Below are 20935 nucleotides of genomic sequence, written 5' to 3'. Positions count from 1 at the left end.
CTAGTTGGCCTGTATGTTAGCCTACAGGGTCTTAGTGTGGGAGGTACCCGGAGAAAACCCACGTGGTCGGGCAGGTGACCCCATACCCTTTCACGTCTGATAGGGGAATCAAACCCCGGCCGCCTTGGTGAAAGGCAAGTGCACTATCCACTGCACCACCTGACCACCCTTAAGGAATGGTACACGAGACCAGGAAATATCAGAATAGAGAAAATTTAATGCATTATTAGACTTGAATTACATGGAGGAATGGTATAAATTGCAACTGGGAAATATCTGAAATTGTTCGAATTACATGGAGGAATGGTATAAATTGCAACTGGGAAATATCTGAAATTGTTCAAGTTTTTGAATTGACACATGCAGCTAATGGTATTGGATGGTAAATGATGAGGTTGGATTGTTGAATTGACAATGCTACTCTGTACTTTATTTGATCTTGTTAAGTCGGTTTCTTGGCAGGGTTTACGATGCACATCTGAAGAAGTTTCGAAAACGCAATACGACTTTATCATTAACGGAAAACCAATGTTTCAACAACAATAAAAATATCTGGAAAATAATTCAATTTTACAAATTTTCTAAAAGTACAATTTCAATCTGAAAGATATTGTCAAGGTTTCCCGAGTATTTAACATTTCCAATTATGAAAAATGTCTCTAGAAACGGATCGCATTCATGTGTGATGGAATTTTCCGGTAAACGACTGTTACGCAACTTGATGTCAAAAATACGCAACTTGTATCAGGCTGTAGGAGGGATGATTAAAAAGTTAAGCTGCTGAGGGAAAGTGTTTCTATTTCCGATCAATTGCAAACATTATGTTTGATTATATTATTTACTTTGTTAATGATTTCTTTGCTGTTGTGTGTGGGCGACATTATTCCTCACACTTTATCACACGCCTGACAAACTCAATTGATTTGAAATGCTGCATAACTTGTAACTCCGCGGCAGAACGTTTGTGGAGTTAAAGTCACCAGAGAGTGTTCAAGGTTGATAAATGTTTGGATTGATTGATGCTCTGAAGATTCCTGATTGCTTTGTGAACAGACGATTTTAGGATAGGAAAGGGTTATACGATAAGTAATACACGAAACGAAATTAATAGTAATGAATATAATAATTAATATTCAAAGTGTTAATATAAAAAGAAATATTGCTTTGTGAACAGACGATTTTAGGATAGGAAAGGGTTATACGATAAGTAATACACGAAACGAAATTAACAGTAATTAATATAATAATTAATATTCAAAGTGTTAATATAAATAGAAATATTGCTTTGAGAACAGACGATTTTCGGATAGGAAAGGGTTATACGATAAGTAATACACGAAACGAAATTAACGGTAATTAATATAATAATTATATTAACATTCAAAGTGTTAAAATAAATAGAAATTTTGTTATACTAATGAACATTACTGTTTGCAGTGATGTTTTGTTAAATATTTCAGAGAAGAATGTTTTTGTTTCTTTGGGAAATTGATGTCTAAATTTATCTTAGTATGTGGGTGATTCTTTTTTTTTCTGTATGAAATTGGAAAGGATGATTTGTTTCTATGTGAAAGCGACTTTATTTGTTCTGTGTGGGAAATTTGTTTGCCATCATCAGTAATATTTTGTTCTGTGCGAGAAATTTGTTTGCCATCATCAGTAATATTTTGTTCTGTGTGGGAAATTTGTTTGCCATCATCAGTGTTGTTTTGTTCTGTGAACGAAATTTGTTTGCCCTCATCAGTAATATTTTGTTCTGTGTGGTTAAGTGTTTGCCATCATCAGTGATGTTTTGTTCTGTGTGAGAAATTTGTTTGCCATAATCAGTGTTGTTTTGTTCTGTGAAGGAAATTTGTCTGCCCTCATCAGTAATATTTTGTTCTGTGTGGGAAATTTGTTTGCCATCATCAGTGATGTTTTGTTCTGTGTGGGAAATTTGTTTGCCATCATCAGTGTTGTTTTGTTCTGTGAAGGAAATTTGTTTGCCCTCATCAGTAATATTTTGTTCTGTGTGGGAAATTTGTTTGCCCTCATAAGTGATATTTTGTGTTGGGGAAAATATGAACCATTATCAATACTGTTTTATTCTGTATGGGAAACCTGTGTACCATTATCAACAATCCCTTGTTCTGTGCGGGAAATACACTGACCATTATCAATGACGCCTGTTTGTCGTTTGCTTGGATGTATTGTATGACAGGAAATTGAAAATGAAAAAAAAAAACCCACTGCAAATGATTTTTCTTAAAGTACAACATAGGACCATGCAGTGTGCTGATTAATTGAATTTGGAAAGGAATGAATTTTAATAAAAGTAGATACCAATCGCCTATTTGTTTCTGATTAATTTTTAACTGCCATTGATGGAATTTGGCTGTATACAGGGAGAATATAATAAAACTCTCTACATCATAACAAGTAATGGCTGCCGGTCTGACTACAAGTACATGATCTTTGTATAAAGATTCTCTTGAGAGAAATTGATGCAGAAAATGAAAGATGTCAGCGTTTCATCAGGTGAAGATTAAAAATGAATTAGCTTCATATAAAATCATATAGAATATAAAAGTTTTGGCTAGGTGGTTGCATTCAGTTTTGAAATTTCCGAAATGAGGACAATGAGATTTAAAAACTGTCTTGTCTTTCCTGATTTTTTCCTTGTGTAGAATTAGATATATCAACATTCGTGAGACACAGAACAGACTGAATACAAAACTAATGCAATATAATGAGAGCCCAAAAGCAGGCTTAATGTTTGGTTCCGTAGAACTAAAAATGATGATAATCCCTATCCATGCCCATTTTTTCTACCAGCTACTAGTGATGGCAGATACTATCTTACTTAGAGGTCAGAAGTGAAGTGGACATTTTCGCAGTGTGAAAATGCTTGTTTTTCCACGTTGAGTAAATCAGAGCGAAAATACCCTCGTGGGAGTATGCATATTCATAGATTATATAAGTACCAACTGACAAGTAAACAAAACGGTGAGCATATACAAATTCAGAATCGCCTGTTATCTACTTCGTTTGGTCTTCATTTCAAATTGAATTTTGAATTATTCTTCCAAATCTCCCTTCAGTTTGTGTGTTACCATGTTTATCCCACCTAATTTCAAATTTGTTTAACCAATCTTGCACTTGTCACACATAAGAGTACACAAGCCATTCTTGAATATCAATAATATATATCAAAATAAATACAGGGTCTCATTTGTATTGTGGGATGTTATTTTCCTCTTGCGCACATTGATTGGATTGAGTTTTAGCGGCCCTGCAGTTTTGAGATTGATTTGCTATTTACTGACTGTGAGTTTTTGTTTGGAATTATTGAGTCTCCGGGGAACTCGCCAATATATCGGTCTGCTGGATGTGTACTGAAACAAACAACGAATGCACTCTCACCATGTGGTGTAGATGTCACGTACAGATGACAAAGGATCTGTGTCGTTAAGACTAGGAGTTCTCCCAATCTCCTTTATATGAGAATACTATGATAAAAGGTATCCTTGCATGTCTTATTTCAAATAAAAGGAAGGTTACTGAAGAAGGGATGGGGTGGGGGACAAAACAAAAACAATAGAAGTACTAGTTGAAGAAGAAAATCAAGAAGTAATAAAAGAAGAAAATAAGAAAAAATAGGATTGAAAGAGGAAGAATAAAAAGGAACGAAAAAGAGGAAGAATAAAGAAGAGGAAGAAGGAAAAAAGAAGAAAAAAGCAGATAATCAGATAAAAATAAAGGAAGAATATAAGAAAAAACAAAAGATAAATAAAACCAATGTGTCCCAGGTAAAATTTGTCATTTTGCTAATTGGCAAATACTTTCAAAGTAGGGGTGAATTGGTGAAAACCGGGATGTGCTATCCACTAGTACTGAGCCATCTGACTACTCATTATTTTGATTCCTGTTCATAAGTACTGAGTGTTAGGGGTTGATGCCTGTATGTCCCTCTAAAATCTTGCTAATGTTTGCTGCTTTATACTAAAATATCTGAATTGTGCTTATTATTTTGATTCCTGTTCATAAGTACTGAGTGTAAGGGTTTGATGCCTGTCCTTCTAAAATCTTACTTACATTTGCGGCTTCATACTAACATTTTCTGAATTGTGTTAATTATTTTCTTTATTTTGTGTAATTTCAGGTCCCCTCTATTGTACGATCAGCCAAACAGCCAGACATCTTACAGTTACGTCAGCAGACACAGTTCCTGTGGGAAACCTACTTCTCTTCTGTAGAGAAAATTGTATCAACAACACTGGAGGTAAGTATCAAGCAACAATTCTAGCCAGAGTTATGTCCCTTAGCTCAAAAAATATATCCCGACAGTTTCCTTTCAGTTCTTGCATAGACACTACTTTATTCACTTTATCAGTCATAAGGTTGTTGTTTCCATGGAATTTGTTTGAAAACTCTATACATTTTTTTTTTAAAGTTATGCCCCTTTTCATGAAAATATGAAATTACTTCTTCTGAAATCCAACACTAATTATACCCCCGCAACGAAGTTAGGGGGGGGGGGGGGGTTACTGGAATCACCCTGTCTGTCTGTCTGTCGTCCGCAGTAACTTGTCCAGAAAACTCCTCCTTAATTAAAAGGTGGATTTCATTGAAACTTTTCATGAATGATCAGTATCTTATGTAGTTGTGCACCGGCATTTTAATTTGGGATTTCAACCCTTTTTGTTGGAGTTATGCCCCTTTATGAAAAATACTTGTACGCGAAACTCCTCCTTAACATACAGGTGGATTTCAGTGAAACTTTGCATGAATGATCTGTATCGTATGTAGTTGTGCATTGGCATTTTTCATTTTTGTGATGGTGGTATACCCTTTTAACGTGCGAAATACTTGTTACTGGTGGGAGACTATGTATTGCTTTGCAATGCTTTGCCTTAGAAAGCCTTTAACTTACAGTTCTCGTTTATATAGCAGCGAGGGTATTAGTTAGCCTTTGGCTTACAGTTCTAGTTTTAATGAAACTTTTTATGCTACATCAGTACTCAGGGTATCTGCTGATGGTTTGCTGTTTTTTTACTTGCAGAGCCATTTAAAATTATTTTGAGATTCATCACATCATTTGAATCATACTTTGCATACTTGATGCTAAGTTGTTTTTGGATTAATATTATTGTAGATTTTCAAGGAGGAACACATGGATGAGTGGGGTGTTCAAGTTTGCTTTTTGTCTTACTGTTCTACTTTGCACTGTAAACAAAAGATGGGTACACATACATATACATGTGCTGCGATATTTTAAGTTAAAGATAAAGATCTTGACATTGTCCCTTAAGAAGACACTCCTTTATCCCTTTGTGAAGGTTGCCATTGTCCTCTGCAGGAATGTGTTATTTTGTTCTCTAGAGACCTGTACAGAAAGATTTGTCCTAACACAACCTCCCATTGTGTGGGCTGGAGGTGCTCCGAACTTTAAGTCTGATGCTGTCCTGGCCGTCAGACTAAGGAGCTGCTGCATGGTAGTAGCTGGGATAGATGGCTATCAGTTTGTCGGTCCATGGTCTGCAGTTATTGCGATTTCCGATATGCCCAGTGGGAAAGATTAGCCAGTAATATCCCTGAAACTGACAAGAGTTGTATGCGCTGAGTATGTGATTTCTACTCTAAAACTCACATTGGAAAAGAACAAATATTCACCACTGGGTATGGTATTGGATGAAAAGTATTGAAAAATGGGCTGCAAAATTGATACACAGACTTATTATATTCCTTTTCTATTGATTTGATTCAGCTTTGTGATACTGTATAATGGGAAACTTTTGCCAAGTCAAATATTCACCCTCCACCAGTAAAATCCATATTCGCCCAGTGTTAATTTGCGCTTCACAAGTAATAACTTTACGCAGTATGTGATGTACTTTTATACACTGTCATGATAAAATCGGTCCAGTACAGAGGGCGAAAAATGTAAAAGTTAAACTGTGGCGAAAGTTACCTGGTATACAGTATTAAATCACAATTCTAACATTTCCACATCTTCGTTTGCTTTATCTGTGTACACTGCACTGTTAGGGAGGAAATCTTGGATATCGTAGAGTGCAGACCTGTAAGTGATGTCACTGTTGACTTTTTCATATGAAGGCCCTGTGAGTGACACAACTCCGCAGGTTAAATGAGGTATTTGTTTTCAATGGTTCCTCTGTGGATCAAACCAAGAACCTATGGCGTACTACTCCACAGAATGAGCTGGAGACAAATTCTCCCGAGCCAAGTCGGTGGAAAGTGGCTGCTTTTTTACCGGGGTGACATTAATTTGACAAGTTATCAAGTTAATGATATACACAACTCAAAGGGTTATTGTGATACATAACTCAAAGGGTTATTGTGCTATACAACTCGAAGGGTTATTGTGATACACAGCTCAAAGGGTATTGTGATACACAACTCGAAGGGTTATTGTGATACAACTCAAAGGGTAAATGTGATGCACAACTCAAAGGGTTATTATGATACAGAACTCAAAGGGTTATTGTGATACACAACTTAAATGGTTATTGTGATACAGAACTTAAATGGTCATTGTGATACACAACTCAAAGGGTTATTTTGATACAGAACTCAAAGGGTTATTGTGATACACAACTTAAATGATTATTCTGATACAGAACTCCAAGGGTTATTGTGATACACAATTCAAAGGGTTATTGTGATACAGAACTCAAAGGGTTATTGTGATACACAACTTAAATGGCTATGGTGATACAGAACTTTAATGGTCATTGTGATACACAACTCAAAGGGTATTTTGATACAGAACTCAAATGGTTATTGTGATACACAACTTAAATGGTTATTGTGAAACAGAACTTAAATGGTCATTGTGATACACAACTCAAAGGGTATTTTGATACAGAACTCAAAGGGTTATTTTGATACACAACTGAAATGGTTATTGTGATACACAACTTAAATGGTTATGGTGATACAGAACTTTAATGGTCATTGTGCTACACAACTCAAAGGGCTATTGTGATACAGAACCCAAAGGGTTATTGTGATACACAACTTAAATGGTTATTTTGATACAGAACTCAAAGGGTTATTTTGATACAGAACTCAAAGGGTTATTTTGATACACAACTTAAATGGTTATTGTGATACAGACCTCCAAGGGTTTTTGTGATACACAATTCAACGGGTTATTGTGATACACAACTTAAATGGTTATTTTGATACAGAACTCAAAGGGTTATTTTGATACACAACTTAAATGGTTATTGTGATACAGACCTCCAAGGGTTTTTGTGATACACAATTCAACGGGTTATTGTGATACACAACTTAAATGGTTATTGTGATACGCAACTCAAATGGTTATTGTGATACACAACTCAAATGGTTATTGTGATACACAACTCAAAGGGTTATTGTGATACACAATTCAAAGGGTTATTGTGATACACAACTTTAATGGTTATGGTGATACAGAACTTTAATGGTCATTGTGATACACAGCTCAAAGGGCTATTGTGATACAGAACTCAAAGGGTTATTTTGATACACAACTTAAATGGTTATTGTGATACAGAACTTAAATGGTCATTGTGATACACAACTCAAAGGGTATTTTGATACAGAACTCAAAGGGTTATTTTGATACAGAACTAAAAGGGTTATTGTGATACACAACTTAAATGGTCATTGTGATACACAACTCAAAGGGCTGTTGTGATACAGAACTCAAAGGGTTATTGTGATAGACATCTTAAATGGTTATTGTGATACACAACTTAAATGGTTATGGTTATACAGAACTTTAATGGTCATTGTGATACACAACTCAAAGGGCTGTTGTGATACAGAACTCAAAGGGTTATTGTGATAGACATCTTAAATGGTTATTGTGATACACAACTTAAATGGTCATTGGGATACACAACTCAAAGGGTTATTGTGATACACAATTCAAAGGGTTATTGTGATACACAACTCAAAGGGTTATTTTGTTACAGAACTCAAAGGGTTATTGTGATACACAACTTTAATGGTTATGGTGATACAGAACTTTAATGGTCATTGTGATACACAACTCAAAGGGTTATTGTGATACACAACTCAAAGGGTTATTGTGATACACAACTTAAATGGTTATTGTGATACAGAACTCAAAGGGTTATTTTGATACAGAACTCAAAGGGTTATTTTGATACACAACTCAAAGGGGTATTGTGATACAGAACTCAAAGGGTTATTTTGATACACAACTTAAATGGTTATTGTGATACACAACTTAAATGGTCATTGTGATACACAACTCAAAGGGTTATTGTGATACAGAACTCAAAGGGTTATTGTGATACACAACTTAAATGGTTATTGTGATACACAACTCAAAGGGTTATTGTGATACACAACTTAAATGGTTATTGTGATACAGAACTCAAAGGGTTATTTTGATACAGAACTCAAAGGGTTATTTTGATACACAACTCAAAGGGGTATTGTGATACAGAACTCAAAGGGTTATTTTGATACACAACTTAAATGGTTATTGTGATACAGAACTCAAAGGGTTATTGTGATACACAACTCCAAGGGTTATTGTGATACACAACTCAAATGGTTATTGTGATACACAACTCAAAGGGTTATTGTGATACACAACTTAAATGGTTATTGTGATACAGAACTCAAAGGGTTATTTTGATACAGAACTCAAAGGGTTATTTTGATACACAACTCAAAGGGGTATTGTGATACAGAACTCAAAGGGTTATTTTGATACACAACTTAAATGGTTATTGTGATACAGAACTCAAAGGGTTATTGTGATACACAACTCCAAGGGTTATTGTGATACACAACTCAAATGGTTATTGTGATACACAACTCAAAGGGTTATTGTGATACACAACTTAAATGGTTATTGTGATACAGAACTCAAAGGGTTATTTTGATACAGAACTCAAAGGGTTATTTTGATACACAACTCAAAGGGGTATTGTGATACAGGACTCAAAGGGTTATTTTGATACACAACTTAAATGGTTATTGTGATACAGAACTCAAAGGGTTATTGTGAGGGTTATTGTGATACACAACTCAAAGGGTTGATGTGGTAAAGTTAATGTTACACACAACTTCAGGAGATCATATGACCTGTAAATCCAATGGTTTATGGTTTAATTGGATTTACCATCCTATTAACAGCTTACATCCTTTAAGGATGTGTCCAAAATTTGTGTGATACAAAGTTCCAAAACGTGAAAACACAAATCAAAGGGTTGATATATGAAACATGAAAGCAATGGCCTAATGTTTTATACAGCTCCAAGTGTTAACATGACCTTCAAATCTAAGTGTTTGTTCATATTGTATGAGTGGGAAAAAAGATATTTTTGTGCAAGTCTTTGAGGACATTTTATTCATTATAATGTGCATAGATATCAAGCGTGTGATTATATGTGTTTTTCCTTATCAATGAACTGCCAGCTGACATGGTGTCCTGATATTTGTACAGGCCTCTACTGTAAATCTATCAATGGCCGCCTGTTTGTGTAACGGTATGGGATAACAACGATCTTAAGCCTGCCTGGCCATGTCATCAGTCTTTATTTATTTACATATAGCACCATTCAGATGTTTTTTCCTTGCCAGCATAGATAAGGCTTTACAGAATTTGTCGTAAGGTTTACTTAGCTGGGTATATTTAAATCAAGATTTTCACAATTAGGTCATACATGTCACATTCTTATAGGTGTCACTTCTTTGCTGTAATCCTTGTAGATTTGTGTTTTTGATAAACATCAGACACACTTGAATCATCATATGTGCCTTGACATTTAACCCATTCACCCCTGAAGACACATTTGAACCCTTCCAATTCAAAGGTTGGAATAGTTCATTATGAAGTTTCAGGGGGGAATGCGTTAAAACCGTTGAGTATTACAGGCCTATTTGGCCTCTTTTTTTTTTGTTTTGAACTTTTCAATATGTATATGAAAAGATATATTGACCAGTAGTTCTCAGAATTCACTGATTTGAATAAAATTTGTTTTTAGATCCTGAAGGACCGTGTGAGCCCCCAACCCCGATCTCCATTGTTGTGGAATAACTTCCCGGGTGCACTTGCGTTACTGTCGGAGTATTCGGATACCCTCCACCAGTACCCGTTCTTCTACGGTCCCTTGGCCCATAAACCAGGCAACCAGTTCACAGCTGTCATTTATGCAACCTCCCGCGTCCATCTGTCATCCAGCCCGCTGTTTCGGCTTATCAGGACCATCGCTAAGTCATCCAATGTGCAAAAGGTGAAGGATTGTAGCATTCTGAACTCTGACCTTTCATTCTTCATTTCCTATACCAACATAAGCATATTGGACTCTTATGTAACAGATTACAGGAGAATTGTGCTTGATCGATGATAAAATATGTGCATTCTATTTCAATCTGAATAATGTAAAAGTAATAAGTATGCCCTGACAGTATAGATAATGATGTATCCCCAAAATAGGGAGAAGGACGATTCTTTTTCTTTTTTTCTTATTTCAACACGTCGCCTTTGACACATTGTAGTGTTGGAACTTTTTTAATTTCATGACGTCATGTCAGTGCTGTCCCAGGGTGACATCATGTCAGTGCTGTCCCAGGGTGATGTCATGCATTTGAAAAGGGGTATAAGATAAAAAATAGTTGACACACATTTCTTGACACACATTTCTTATTCTAGACAATTCCATCATATATGCATACAAAGAAAAAGATGTATTTTCTGCATCCACATTCTAAACAATGAATTATTTCTTTACAGATGATTGTGCTGTGGCACTGTGACGCTCCACCACCACAGACGAACAGGTGGCCCGGGGATCTCGGACACATCTCCGTCATTGTTAAGACCAGAAATATTACGGTAACTTCAAATAAGTCATGTGGGTTCTCGCCAAGTAATTGTCAGACAGTTCATGCTAAAGTGCTTACATTTTGAGATTAGTTGTACATGTATTCGTTTATAAATGTATTAGAATTAATAAAAGTTCTATCATTAAATTCTAAAAAAGCCCCCATATAATTATACATCTGTACAAAATTAACATTCATGCAGCAAACTATGAAATATAATTGTGAAATTCATCTGTCTGTTAATTATTAAAGTCCTATAGCAGGCGAGCTTTTAACTCATTCACCCCTTAAATTTCATAATGAACTATTCCAACCTTTGAATTGGAAGAGTCCAAATGTGTCTTCAGGGGTGAATGAGTTAAGGCCCCTTGGTGTTTTGTTACATACTTGTTTGGATGGGACGTATAATGGTATGGCATTATACAGCTGTCTGCACGTAAATAGTACTTTTTATTTAAAGCATAATTATTCAATTTCACGCTTTACCAATCACACCATTTCCGATAGACATCAGGCACACCTGAATCATGACAGGTTCTCGGACAACTTTAAAAAGAATATATCTGTCTGTCCCTGCACTACTTTACGACTGTGACAGTGAAAAAATACCCTACATAACAGATAACTATGGAATGGTATTTCAGCTGAATGACGCTTGCTTAAATGGTTAAAATCTAAATACTTTAAACATCAAGATTAATTTATAATTATGATGAAAGGAAGGTATTACCCCACCCTTTTTCTTTCCCATATGAAGGACGCAAACTGAGATAAAAAAAACGCGGACACATTATTGCGATTTATTGTGATATTTGATACATGTATGAACTATTTGAACCGTCCAAAAAGATCATTCCTTCCAAAAGTCGTAGATTCTTTAGACCTGGCTACTGTAATAGAGTTAGATATTTGGAATATGTTTGCCTTCAAAATGCCTTACATATTTCAGTATTTTGAGCATGACAAAAATTCACCTCAAAACGCCCCTATCCGTTTGTCACATGGTTTTGGTGATGGTATCATTTGATTCTTTTCGATGAGATGTTTGGAATTCCATCTTCAAATAACAGTGTGCAGGGCTTTATATCAATCTCTCAAATGACGTAATCACGGATCAGTCATTACAGATTGATTGAATTTACACGAAACACACTCACTTGATATTTAAATTTATTAGAATGTTGACTAATGGATAAACTCATCCAAGTTGACTTATGAATATTCAACGATATTTACGGGTTCTGCTATTTATCATAGGTAATGAATATTTAACGATTTTTACGGGTTCTGCTATTTATCATAGGTAATGAATATTTAGTGATTTTACATGTTCTGCTCTTTATCATAGGTAATGAATATTCAACGATTTTTACGGGTTCTGCTCTTTCAAGAATATTTATGGGTTCTGCTCTTTATCATGGGTAATGAATATTCAACGATTTTTACGGGTTCTGCTTTTCATCATAAGCAATGAATATTTTACCAATTCAACAAATTTAATCATTCTTACTGATGCAGCTAATTATCTCATATGAGCTCATAAACAATGGAAGTTACCTAAAATAAATTAGCTTTCAACTTTGACAGATATTGATATTTTGACGCTTGAAATATGTATTTCAACATACTGAATGTATATTTCTTACCTGCACTTTCCAGTCAATCAGTAACCGTTTTCATCCATATCCTGAAATAACAACTGATGCTGTGTTTGGCTTTGATGAAGATAGCCTTTTGACCACGGACGAGGTAAGTGTAAGAAAGTGATCAGTCGAATATCGAAGAATTCCTTTATCTTTACATGTGACATTAAAGGTGCTGTTACATACATAATAGAATAACAACAAAAACTGTTAACAGAACCTTAACAGATATTTAAAGAAGGTGGTGAGCCAAAACATGTAAACTGGATTAAATTTAAAATGACTCCCTTTTTGGTAATCTGGTAATTTTTTCCTTGAGTTTCGATTACGCTTACGGCCCGACTATTGAATTCCATTTAGGTTACATCAACTGTGGTTAGCAGAACTTTACTGAAAATCCACTAGCGGACTTTGGCTCCTTTTCCCTTGTATTTGCTAAAAAAATCAGCAGATGAATTTCGAAGATGAAACAAAAGAAAAAGTAATTATATGTATTTGATATTTTGCAGATTGACTTCGCATTTAGTGTGTGGAAGGAGTTCCCGGAGCGAATTGTTGGCTACCCAGCGCGTGGTCATTACTGGGACAGCGCACAGAACCGCTGGAGTTACTCATCAAAGTGGACTAATGAATATTCAATGATTCTTACTGGTGCTGCTATTTATCATAGGTAATGAATATTCAACAATTCAACAAATTCAATCATTCTTACTGGTGCTGCTATTTACCATATTAAATGAATATTCATTAATTCTTACTGGTGCTGCTATTTATCATACGTGATGAATATTCAATGTTTCTTACTTACGTGCTTCAATGATTCTTACTGGTGCTGCTATTTATCACATTAATGAATATTCAACGATTCAACTAATTGATTCATTCTAACTGGTGCTGCTTTTAACCATATTAAATGAATATTCATTAATTCTTACTGGTGCTGCTATTTATCATACATGATGAATATTCAATGATTCTTACTGGTGCTTCAATGATTCTTACTGGTGCTGCTATTTATCATAAGTAATGAATATTCAACGATTCAACTAATTGATTCATTCTAACTCGTGCTGCTATTAATCATATGTAATTAATATTCATTGATTCTTACTGATGTGGCTATTCAAGATATTTTGTTGGTATATTTTATCTTTCTTTTGTTTCAGGTATTATAATTTTTTGTACACAAATTTTTTAAGTAGTGCTTTTACGGATATTGTGGACCAATCACAAAACTGTGAGGATATTCTCCTCAACTTCCTAGTCAGTCATGTGACCAAACTTCCACCAATCAAAGTGACCCATCGGAAGGTCTACAAAGAGTCGATGCTGGCCAGTAGTTCTAAATCTTCATCTTGGCTTCAGATGGACCACTTCACACAGCGCAAGTTCTGTGTAGATAACTTTGTGAAGTTATTCGGATACATGCCGCTGTTGAGGTCCAAGGCACGAATGGACCCCCTGTTGTTCAAGGATCCCGTGTCAAACTTACGTAAAAAATACCGACAAATTGAAGTTGTATGATAAACCTTTGTTAGGCTGAGACCGGAGATACTTACTGATATCAAAAGATGAAAATTTTAATTCTATTTTTGAATAACACGAAAGTTTCCTAGTTCAAACAAACTTTATCTTCAATGCCTTTGAACTTTAATTTGAAGCTCGCTCTTTAAGTTAAAAGGCATAAAAACCTTCTCTCATTTCTCTACAATACACTCTGGTGTTGTATCTGATTACACTACATCATGGTCTAGGTTTGATGACCTTTCATTCATTATCCAGATATATATAGATATGTATGTTTAAATACTTGGTAAATCATCAACAAGACAAAGACAAATACAGTTTATCATATCTAATGTTCTCAAGCTTTGTGACCATCTTTAGGGGCCTAGGGTGGTGGCTGAGTTGTTAAGGCGTCTGACCATTTATGATCACAAGCCCTCCAGCACTGAGTCATTGTGTAAAGGCCTACGTGGGGCAGTCGTCCGGTAATGGCCGCAGGTCGGTGTTTTTTCTCCAGGTACTCTGGGAGGGCTATCGTCTTCCACCAAAACCTGGCATGTCCTTAATGACCATAGCTTTAAATCGGACATAAGACACAAACAAACGGAAGCCGTCTTTAGGCCATTACTTGCCTAGTTTACAGCATTATGATGTAATATAATCAATAATGTAAGGGGAGATAATGACATTATCCAAATTCTAGGCTTAACCCTTTCACCACTGAAGACCATAATGGACTCATCCAGATCAATGCATGGTAGGGTTTACTGAAGTTACATAGGGGTGAAAGGGTTAACAACATTGAATTTTTATCCATTAAGCCTCAGTTTGAACAAACATGTCCTCTTTGAAATAGTCTTTTTATGATATTTGAATCGTTTATTTCGTGGAAGGGATAAACCTTGAATAATCCCTTGCCATGGGTATACTGCATAGAATCAAAAACTGAACATTAAGTAAAGTTTATTGATTGGCCTGAGTGAAAGGTTACCAGAACTTGACCCCACATGTAGTGTTATAAGATCTGGAGTGTCTTTTTAGATATAGTTTTGATGTTTGAGATACATTAGAGTGGCTACCTCTAGTCTCTGCCTAATCTCACCTTACATGACCTAACCAATTTGCATATGTGATGTATCCTAAGCTATTGCAGGTGTTTTAATTAAAATGAACTTTCATGAATATATATGTGTATACAATTGCTTATATATGTGATACTGTACGGCCTTGTGGAGCGATGTTGACCTGTATATGCCACCAAGCGACATTGAAGAGTGAGTGGCTAGCTACCCATATACTTGTATGTGATATTGTACAGCCTTCTGGAGTGTGTGACTGTGGCTAGCTAGACTTGTATAACTGTGTGTGATACTGTGTGACGTTAAGGAGTGTGTGGTTAGCTGATACTGTGTGATGTTAAGGAGCGTTTGGTTAGCTAATACTGTGTGATGTTAAGGAGCGTTTGGTTAGCTAATACTGTGTGATGTTAAGGAGCGTTTGGTTAGCTAATACTGTGTGATGTTAAGGAGGGTGTGGTTAGCTGATACTGTGAGACATTAAGGAGTGTGTGGTTAGCTGATAGTGTGACGTTAAGGATTGTGTGGTTAGCTGATACTGTGTGATGTTAAGGAGTGTGTGGTTAGCTGATACTGTGTGATGTTAAGGAGTGTGTGGTTAGCTGATACTGTGTGACATTAAGGAGTGTGTGGTTAGCTGATACAGTGTGACATTAAGGAGTGTGTGGTTAGCTGATACTGTGTAACGTTAAGGAGTGTGTGGTTAGCTGATACTGTGTGATGTTAAGGAGTGTGTGGTTAGCTGATACTGTGAGACATTAAGGAGTGTGTGGTTAGCTGATACTGTGTGCCTGCACTGACCACCTGACCCCTGGTCCCAGGCTCTGGAGGTAATCACATCAATTTGGTTTCCGTGGTGAACTAACCATACAGTCTCACAGATCTGTGGAGGGTGTATCTGTAGCCATGATTCCTTTGTCTGTCGCCTGATGAAGTGTCTGTCACAGTGTTAATTCTGACTGAGACCTATTATCAACCAATAGCGTTTGTCAGCCATGCCCCTCTCAAGATGCTCACACGATAATCCATCTGGCCTCCTTACATGTGATTATCCAACACCTTATCGTATACCGACCTGACCCCATTCTGTAATGATGATACCCAACACCTCATCAATAACCCACTGTTGTCTGTAATGACAATACCCTACTTCTGAATGAAAACCCACCTGGCTTATACCCTGTTCCTTATGATGATAACCCATACCTCATCAATAACCCAAGTGACCCCAGTCCATATGTGATGTCCCACACCTTGTCAATAATCCACCTGACCCCAGTCCATATGACATTGCCCCACACCTCATCAACAACCCACCTGACCCCAGTCCATATGACGTTGCCCCACACCTCATCAATAACCCACCTGACCCCTGTCAGTATGATGATGCCCCACACCTTGTCAATAACCTACCTAACCCCATTTCTAATGATGATGCCAAACACCTCAATAGCCCAGCTAACCCCAGTTTTCATGACCATTCCCCATACCTCATCAATAACCCACCTGGGTCACACTGTTACTTTTGGCGAAGCCCCAGACCTCATCAATAACCCACTGGGCTCTGTATTAACAATACCCTACTTTTAAACAATAACCCACCTGGCTCACACCTGTGAATTTTGACGATGCCTCAGACCTCATCAAAAACCCATCTGACCCCATTTCCTATAGTCCATATGACAACCTTATCAACAATCCACCTAACCCCAATCCATAAGACAATGGTCTCCAGACAATGGTCTCCAGACAATGGTCCCCCCCCCCCTCCCATTGTCAACTCTGCTGTCCATAGGAACACCTTACAGAGTCGGGACATAGGACATTCTAAGGAATTGTGGCTGATTTTTTTTAATTTACAAATTTAAAACCATATGTGATAACCATTATTTTAAATGCTGAGATATAAGTATGTTATATGTTCCGATTATTTTTTACCGACTGTATGCTGTTGAAATGGATGTGTTCAAGAAATACGTATGCTAGATCAAAACAGAGGTCTGTAAGAAGAATGTGCTGATTTATTGTGTGATGTCTATACCATTTATATGTAATATACTGTTATTGACCTAATAAGCGCCCAATCCAATTTAAGCACCTCTCCCATCCTCCACCCCTTCTCCCACCATCCCCCAATCCTTTTCTGTTCAGAGCATCCAGTCCTTCACTATATATAGTGTTGACAACTTCATAAAACATTGTCTTGAAGGCTCTGCAGATATTCTTTGTTAAACTGTTCAATTGTTTAGAACACAGTGCGTTTTATAGGTCAATTACAGAAATTATTGCTATGAATTTAGGACCAACCGCGAAATAATACATACATGTCTGTCGAGTGCCAGTGAAAAATGTCTTTTAAAATGTGACTCATCATTTGAACAGTCTTGAAAGTATTCCCAGGAGGGATTTTAAGTTAAGTATTTCGATTGAACTCGTTCACCCGTGAAGACAAATTTGAACTCTTCAAATTCAAAGATTGGAATAGTTTATCATGCAATTTCAGGGGTGAATGAGTTAAGTGAAAAATTAAAAGACGATTTTTTTTTAGACAGCATTCACTAATTGGACATGATTGACATTACATTATTTGAGTAGGTACTTAATGTAATTATGCTGTGTGTGCTTTTTAATCCTAAAGTATGGATGAAAATAAGTAGAACAGATTTTAACATGAATTTTTTAGTCTATGTGCTTAACCGATATGATATGCGTCTTTAACGCTTAAAAGGTTGTTCACGTGAGGAACGATATTTTTAACAAAGTCTTTCAGTTTGGCCATTTTGTATGTGAATATAGATTATGATGTCACTTTATCATGTATTCGTAGGCGGTGTTACAGAGTCATGCTGGGGCCAGTTATACATCTAAGTTCATTTCGCAAACCATTCACACGTGATTAGAAAATTGTATAGAAATGTGACTTCATTATTGTCATGGTTTCATTGCTGAATTGTATATCTGCTAAACATTGTCCCATAATCAAATCCTTCTGTATTGTAATGTTGTATTCCATGTTTGTAATGTTCTATGCCAAGCTATTTGCAGTGTAACCTTCCTGGTCCGATTCTTGTGTATCCTCTGTTCTGTAGACATGCTGTAGCCACTTTTTAATCCTTCATTATACCTATGAAAATTACAAATTACCTAAAAGAAAGTAAGTTATGAGTACTTCCCAAGGACACGTTTCAACACATATTCACCTTTACTAGGGGCCTGTTTCATTGATGCGGAACAACTGCTTTGTCCGTCTTTAAATGTAACATTTTCGGGTATAAATCCTGGTGGACCTACAAATGTTTATGCAGGCTTTGTCAAGGCTCGCCTCAAAGCAGCATCAGATTACTAGGTCTGACCTATTTAATAAATGAACAACTTTGGTCAAACCGGTTCAACCGTTTAAATGAAAACAGCCTAGAACTGAACGAAGTAAATATGATACACAACGAGAATCTGAAACTTACCAAGAGCTTTCATCCCCTGCCCTGAGCCCTGATCACCATTCTGCTAGATCCTGATAGAAATGACAGTTAAGAGTCTTGGAATATTTGGGAATAGTTTTCTCTCCAATAGACATGTGTTTAACCTAAGAAGAGCTGGTCGTCCATTTTCTTATCTGGGCCCAGTTGTTCAAAAGGTGATTAGCTTAATCAGTGATTAGCCCAAATTTGTAATTTTTGAGTAACTTTAAAACACAATCATTGAATTAGTTACAACTTTCCAGATATCAAATGTTTAGTAAATTGAGTTTATATGCAAAATTGTGAGATTTTACCTTGAATATTGACGAAATTATTAAAGGGTGAAAAATGTTGATAAACAGTGAATAAGCTAACCACCTTTTAAACAACTGGGCCCTGGATAGCTTTATGCTTCTTTCTATCGCATGTTCCTCTTTGCCCCAAAAAATGATAGAAGTTCAGGCAAGCCATTGTTTCTTTATAGTTGTACAGTAAAATCAGACCCCTGGAAGGACCAGTAGCTCAGTTGATGTCCTCTGTTTTCTTATTTTGATATCCATATGCCTTTTTTCAACCGCATATTTCTCTTGTCAAAAAAAACAAATGGCGGCAGTTCATTCAAGCAAATTATGAATTAGTTTTAAAACAAAACCTGTCCTAATCAGACCTAATTGGGATGTGACCTGCCGATCTTATCTTTTGGCAACACCAGTAGCTCTCATAATTAATTAACTAATTTTGTTTAAATTCATCAGAGATTTTGTCAGTGCGGTGACGATTCCTTTACGTTGTATGAATGGTACATTTGTAATTAGACATTAAAACCTTCTTTTTTGCATCATTAACTCATTCACCCCCGAGGACAAATTTGAACCCTTCCAATTTAAAGGTTGGAATAGTTCATTATGAAATTTCAGGGGTGAATGAGTTTAATTCTGTATAGAAATGATGTACTGGAATCTTGATAATTGAAATCTGGAACAAAAAATGCTGTTTAATGTTGTCAGCGATAAGAAAAATTACATAAATCAAATAGCTGATGTGTTGTGTTATATATTGTAAATATGTGCTGTGTTGTAAACATCCTATGTGTTACAAAAATCTGATTTGATGTAAACATCCATGTGTTGTAAAAATCTGGTATTTTGTAAACGTCTGGAGTGTTGTAAACACTCAGTTGTTGAAATCCTCGTCTGTTGCCGCATTTTTTGTTCATACTTATTCATATTAAAAATTCATAAAACTTGCCCTATCGGGTTTCGGGCAGATGAGCCTGACCTACTATAGAAAAGGTGTATAGTTGTGTAGGAAAAAATTGCATAAATGTTGTTCAGACATTGGCGCCTTGCTGTAGACATATGAGTTCAGATGTTGGCGCCTTGCTGTAGACATGTGTCGTATTGTAAATTAGACAAAGTGCCTTTTATGATCAGTACCTCTCATCGTAACGTTACATAATTACTACAGCCACCATGGTCTTCGTACATTCTCACTCTGTAATCTTCTTTATCACATGTCTGCTCACGTTACAACAGGCCCGGAGTAGCATTTTGTATATACAAGTAAGTTCCTGTGGCCTACGTCTTAGGCTAGAATGGTCACCATAATCACAGACGGTAGATTGTGAGCTAAATACGTAGAAATGTCAAACCAGTTGTCACATAGGAAGAGAGAGATTCTGTTTTTCTGATCTAGTGTGTTTCTGTTTCCGCAGATAATTTTTTATTGTAATTTATTTTTTGTAGGGGTTTTATATAACATGTACGCTGCATAATGAATATTCATGATACAATTGGTATATAAATATATCTACATTTATGTGTATTGTAATGTATGGTCCAAATAAAACAAACGCTGTTATAGACCGGCTACTGGGAATAGTCTCTGTAGACCACCAGGTGGCGCTATTAGGAATGATGTCAGCCTCTGTAGACCACCAGGTGGCGCTACTAGAAGTGACGTCTGCCTATGTAGACCCCAGGTGACACAACTAGGAGTGACTTGAACCTGTAATTTATTCAAGGATAAGTTAATTACACAATTTTAGTAAGTGACATGATAAAATCAAGATAAATTTGTCCACTTCATGATGAATGATTGTGATATCCATTTTATTGAGTTTTGAGATATAACCTAACCTGCCTTGCTGAAACTTTTAGTTTATACTTGAGAAATGACTAGATATCATTATTACGTATCATTCAATGAATACCTGCTATGTGAGTAAACTCAGTTTTGCAGATATACCACAATAAGTTAGTGATATAAACATATAATTTATCATGTACACTACAACCAGATCAATGATTCTACATATATATTTATGCTGGTAAAATCATTTCACTTTGGTCATCAGTACATTTATTAAAACTAAATCCATTTCAATATTTTCTTT

At 36.1% G+C, this 20935-nt stretch overlaps 1 protein-coding gene across 1 annotated transcript in view; it reads left to right on the top strand.

Moving 5' to 3' along the window:
* The window catches only part of LOC110443488 (exostosin-1a-like), a 90868-nt gene extending 75482 nt beyond the window's left edge, over positions 1 to 15386 (top strand). The window contains exons 4-9 of the mRNA XM_021487717.1: positions 4142 to 4261; positions 10017 to 10265; positions 10766 to 10867; positions 12517 to 12606; positions 13010 to 13170; positions 13667 to 15386. Coding sequence (XP_021343392.1) covers positions 4142 to 4261; positions 10017 to 10265; positions 10766 to 10867; positions 12517 to 12606; positions 13010 to 13170; positions 13667 to 14024 — 1080 coding nt within the window. The 3' untranslated portion in view covers positions 14025 to 15386. The remainder of the gene's footprint in view (positions 1 to 4141; positions 4262 to 10016; positions 10266 to 10765; positions 10868 to 12516; positions 12607 to 13009; positions 13171 to 13666) is intronic.
* Positions 15387 to 20935: the final 5549 nt, after the last annotated feature.

This window comes from Mizuhopecten yessoensis, unplaced genomic scaffold, assembly GCF_002113885.1.
Source record: "Mizuhopecten yessoensis strain PY_sf001 unplaced genomic scaffold, ASM211388v2 scaffold716349, whole genome shotgun sequence".
Taxonomy (NCBI): domain Eukaryota; kingdom Metazoa; phylum Mollusca; class Bivalvia; order Pectinida; family Pectinidae; genus Mizuhopecten; species Mizuhopecten yessoensis.
This window is presented reverse-complemented; position numbering and strand designations above follow the sequence as displayed.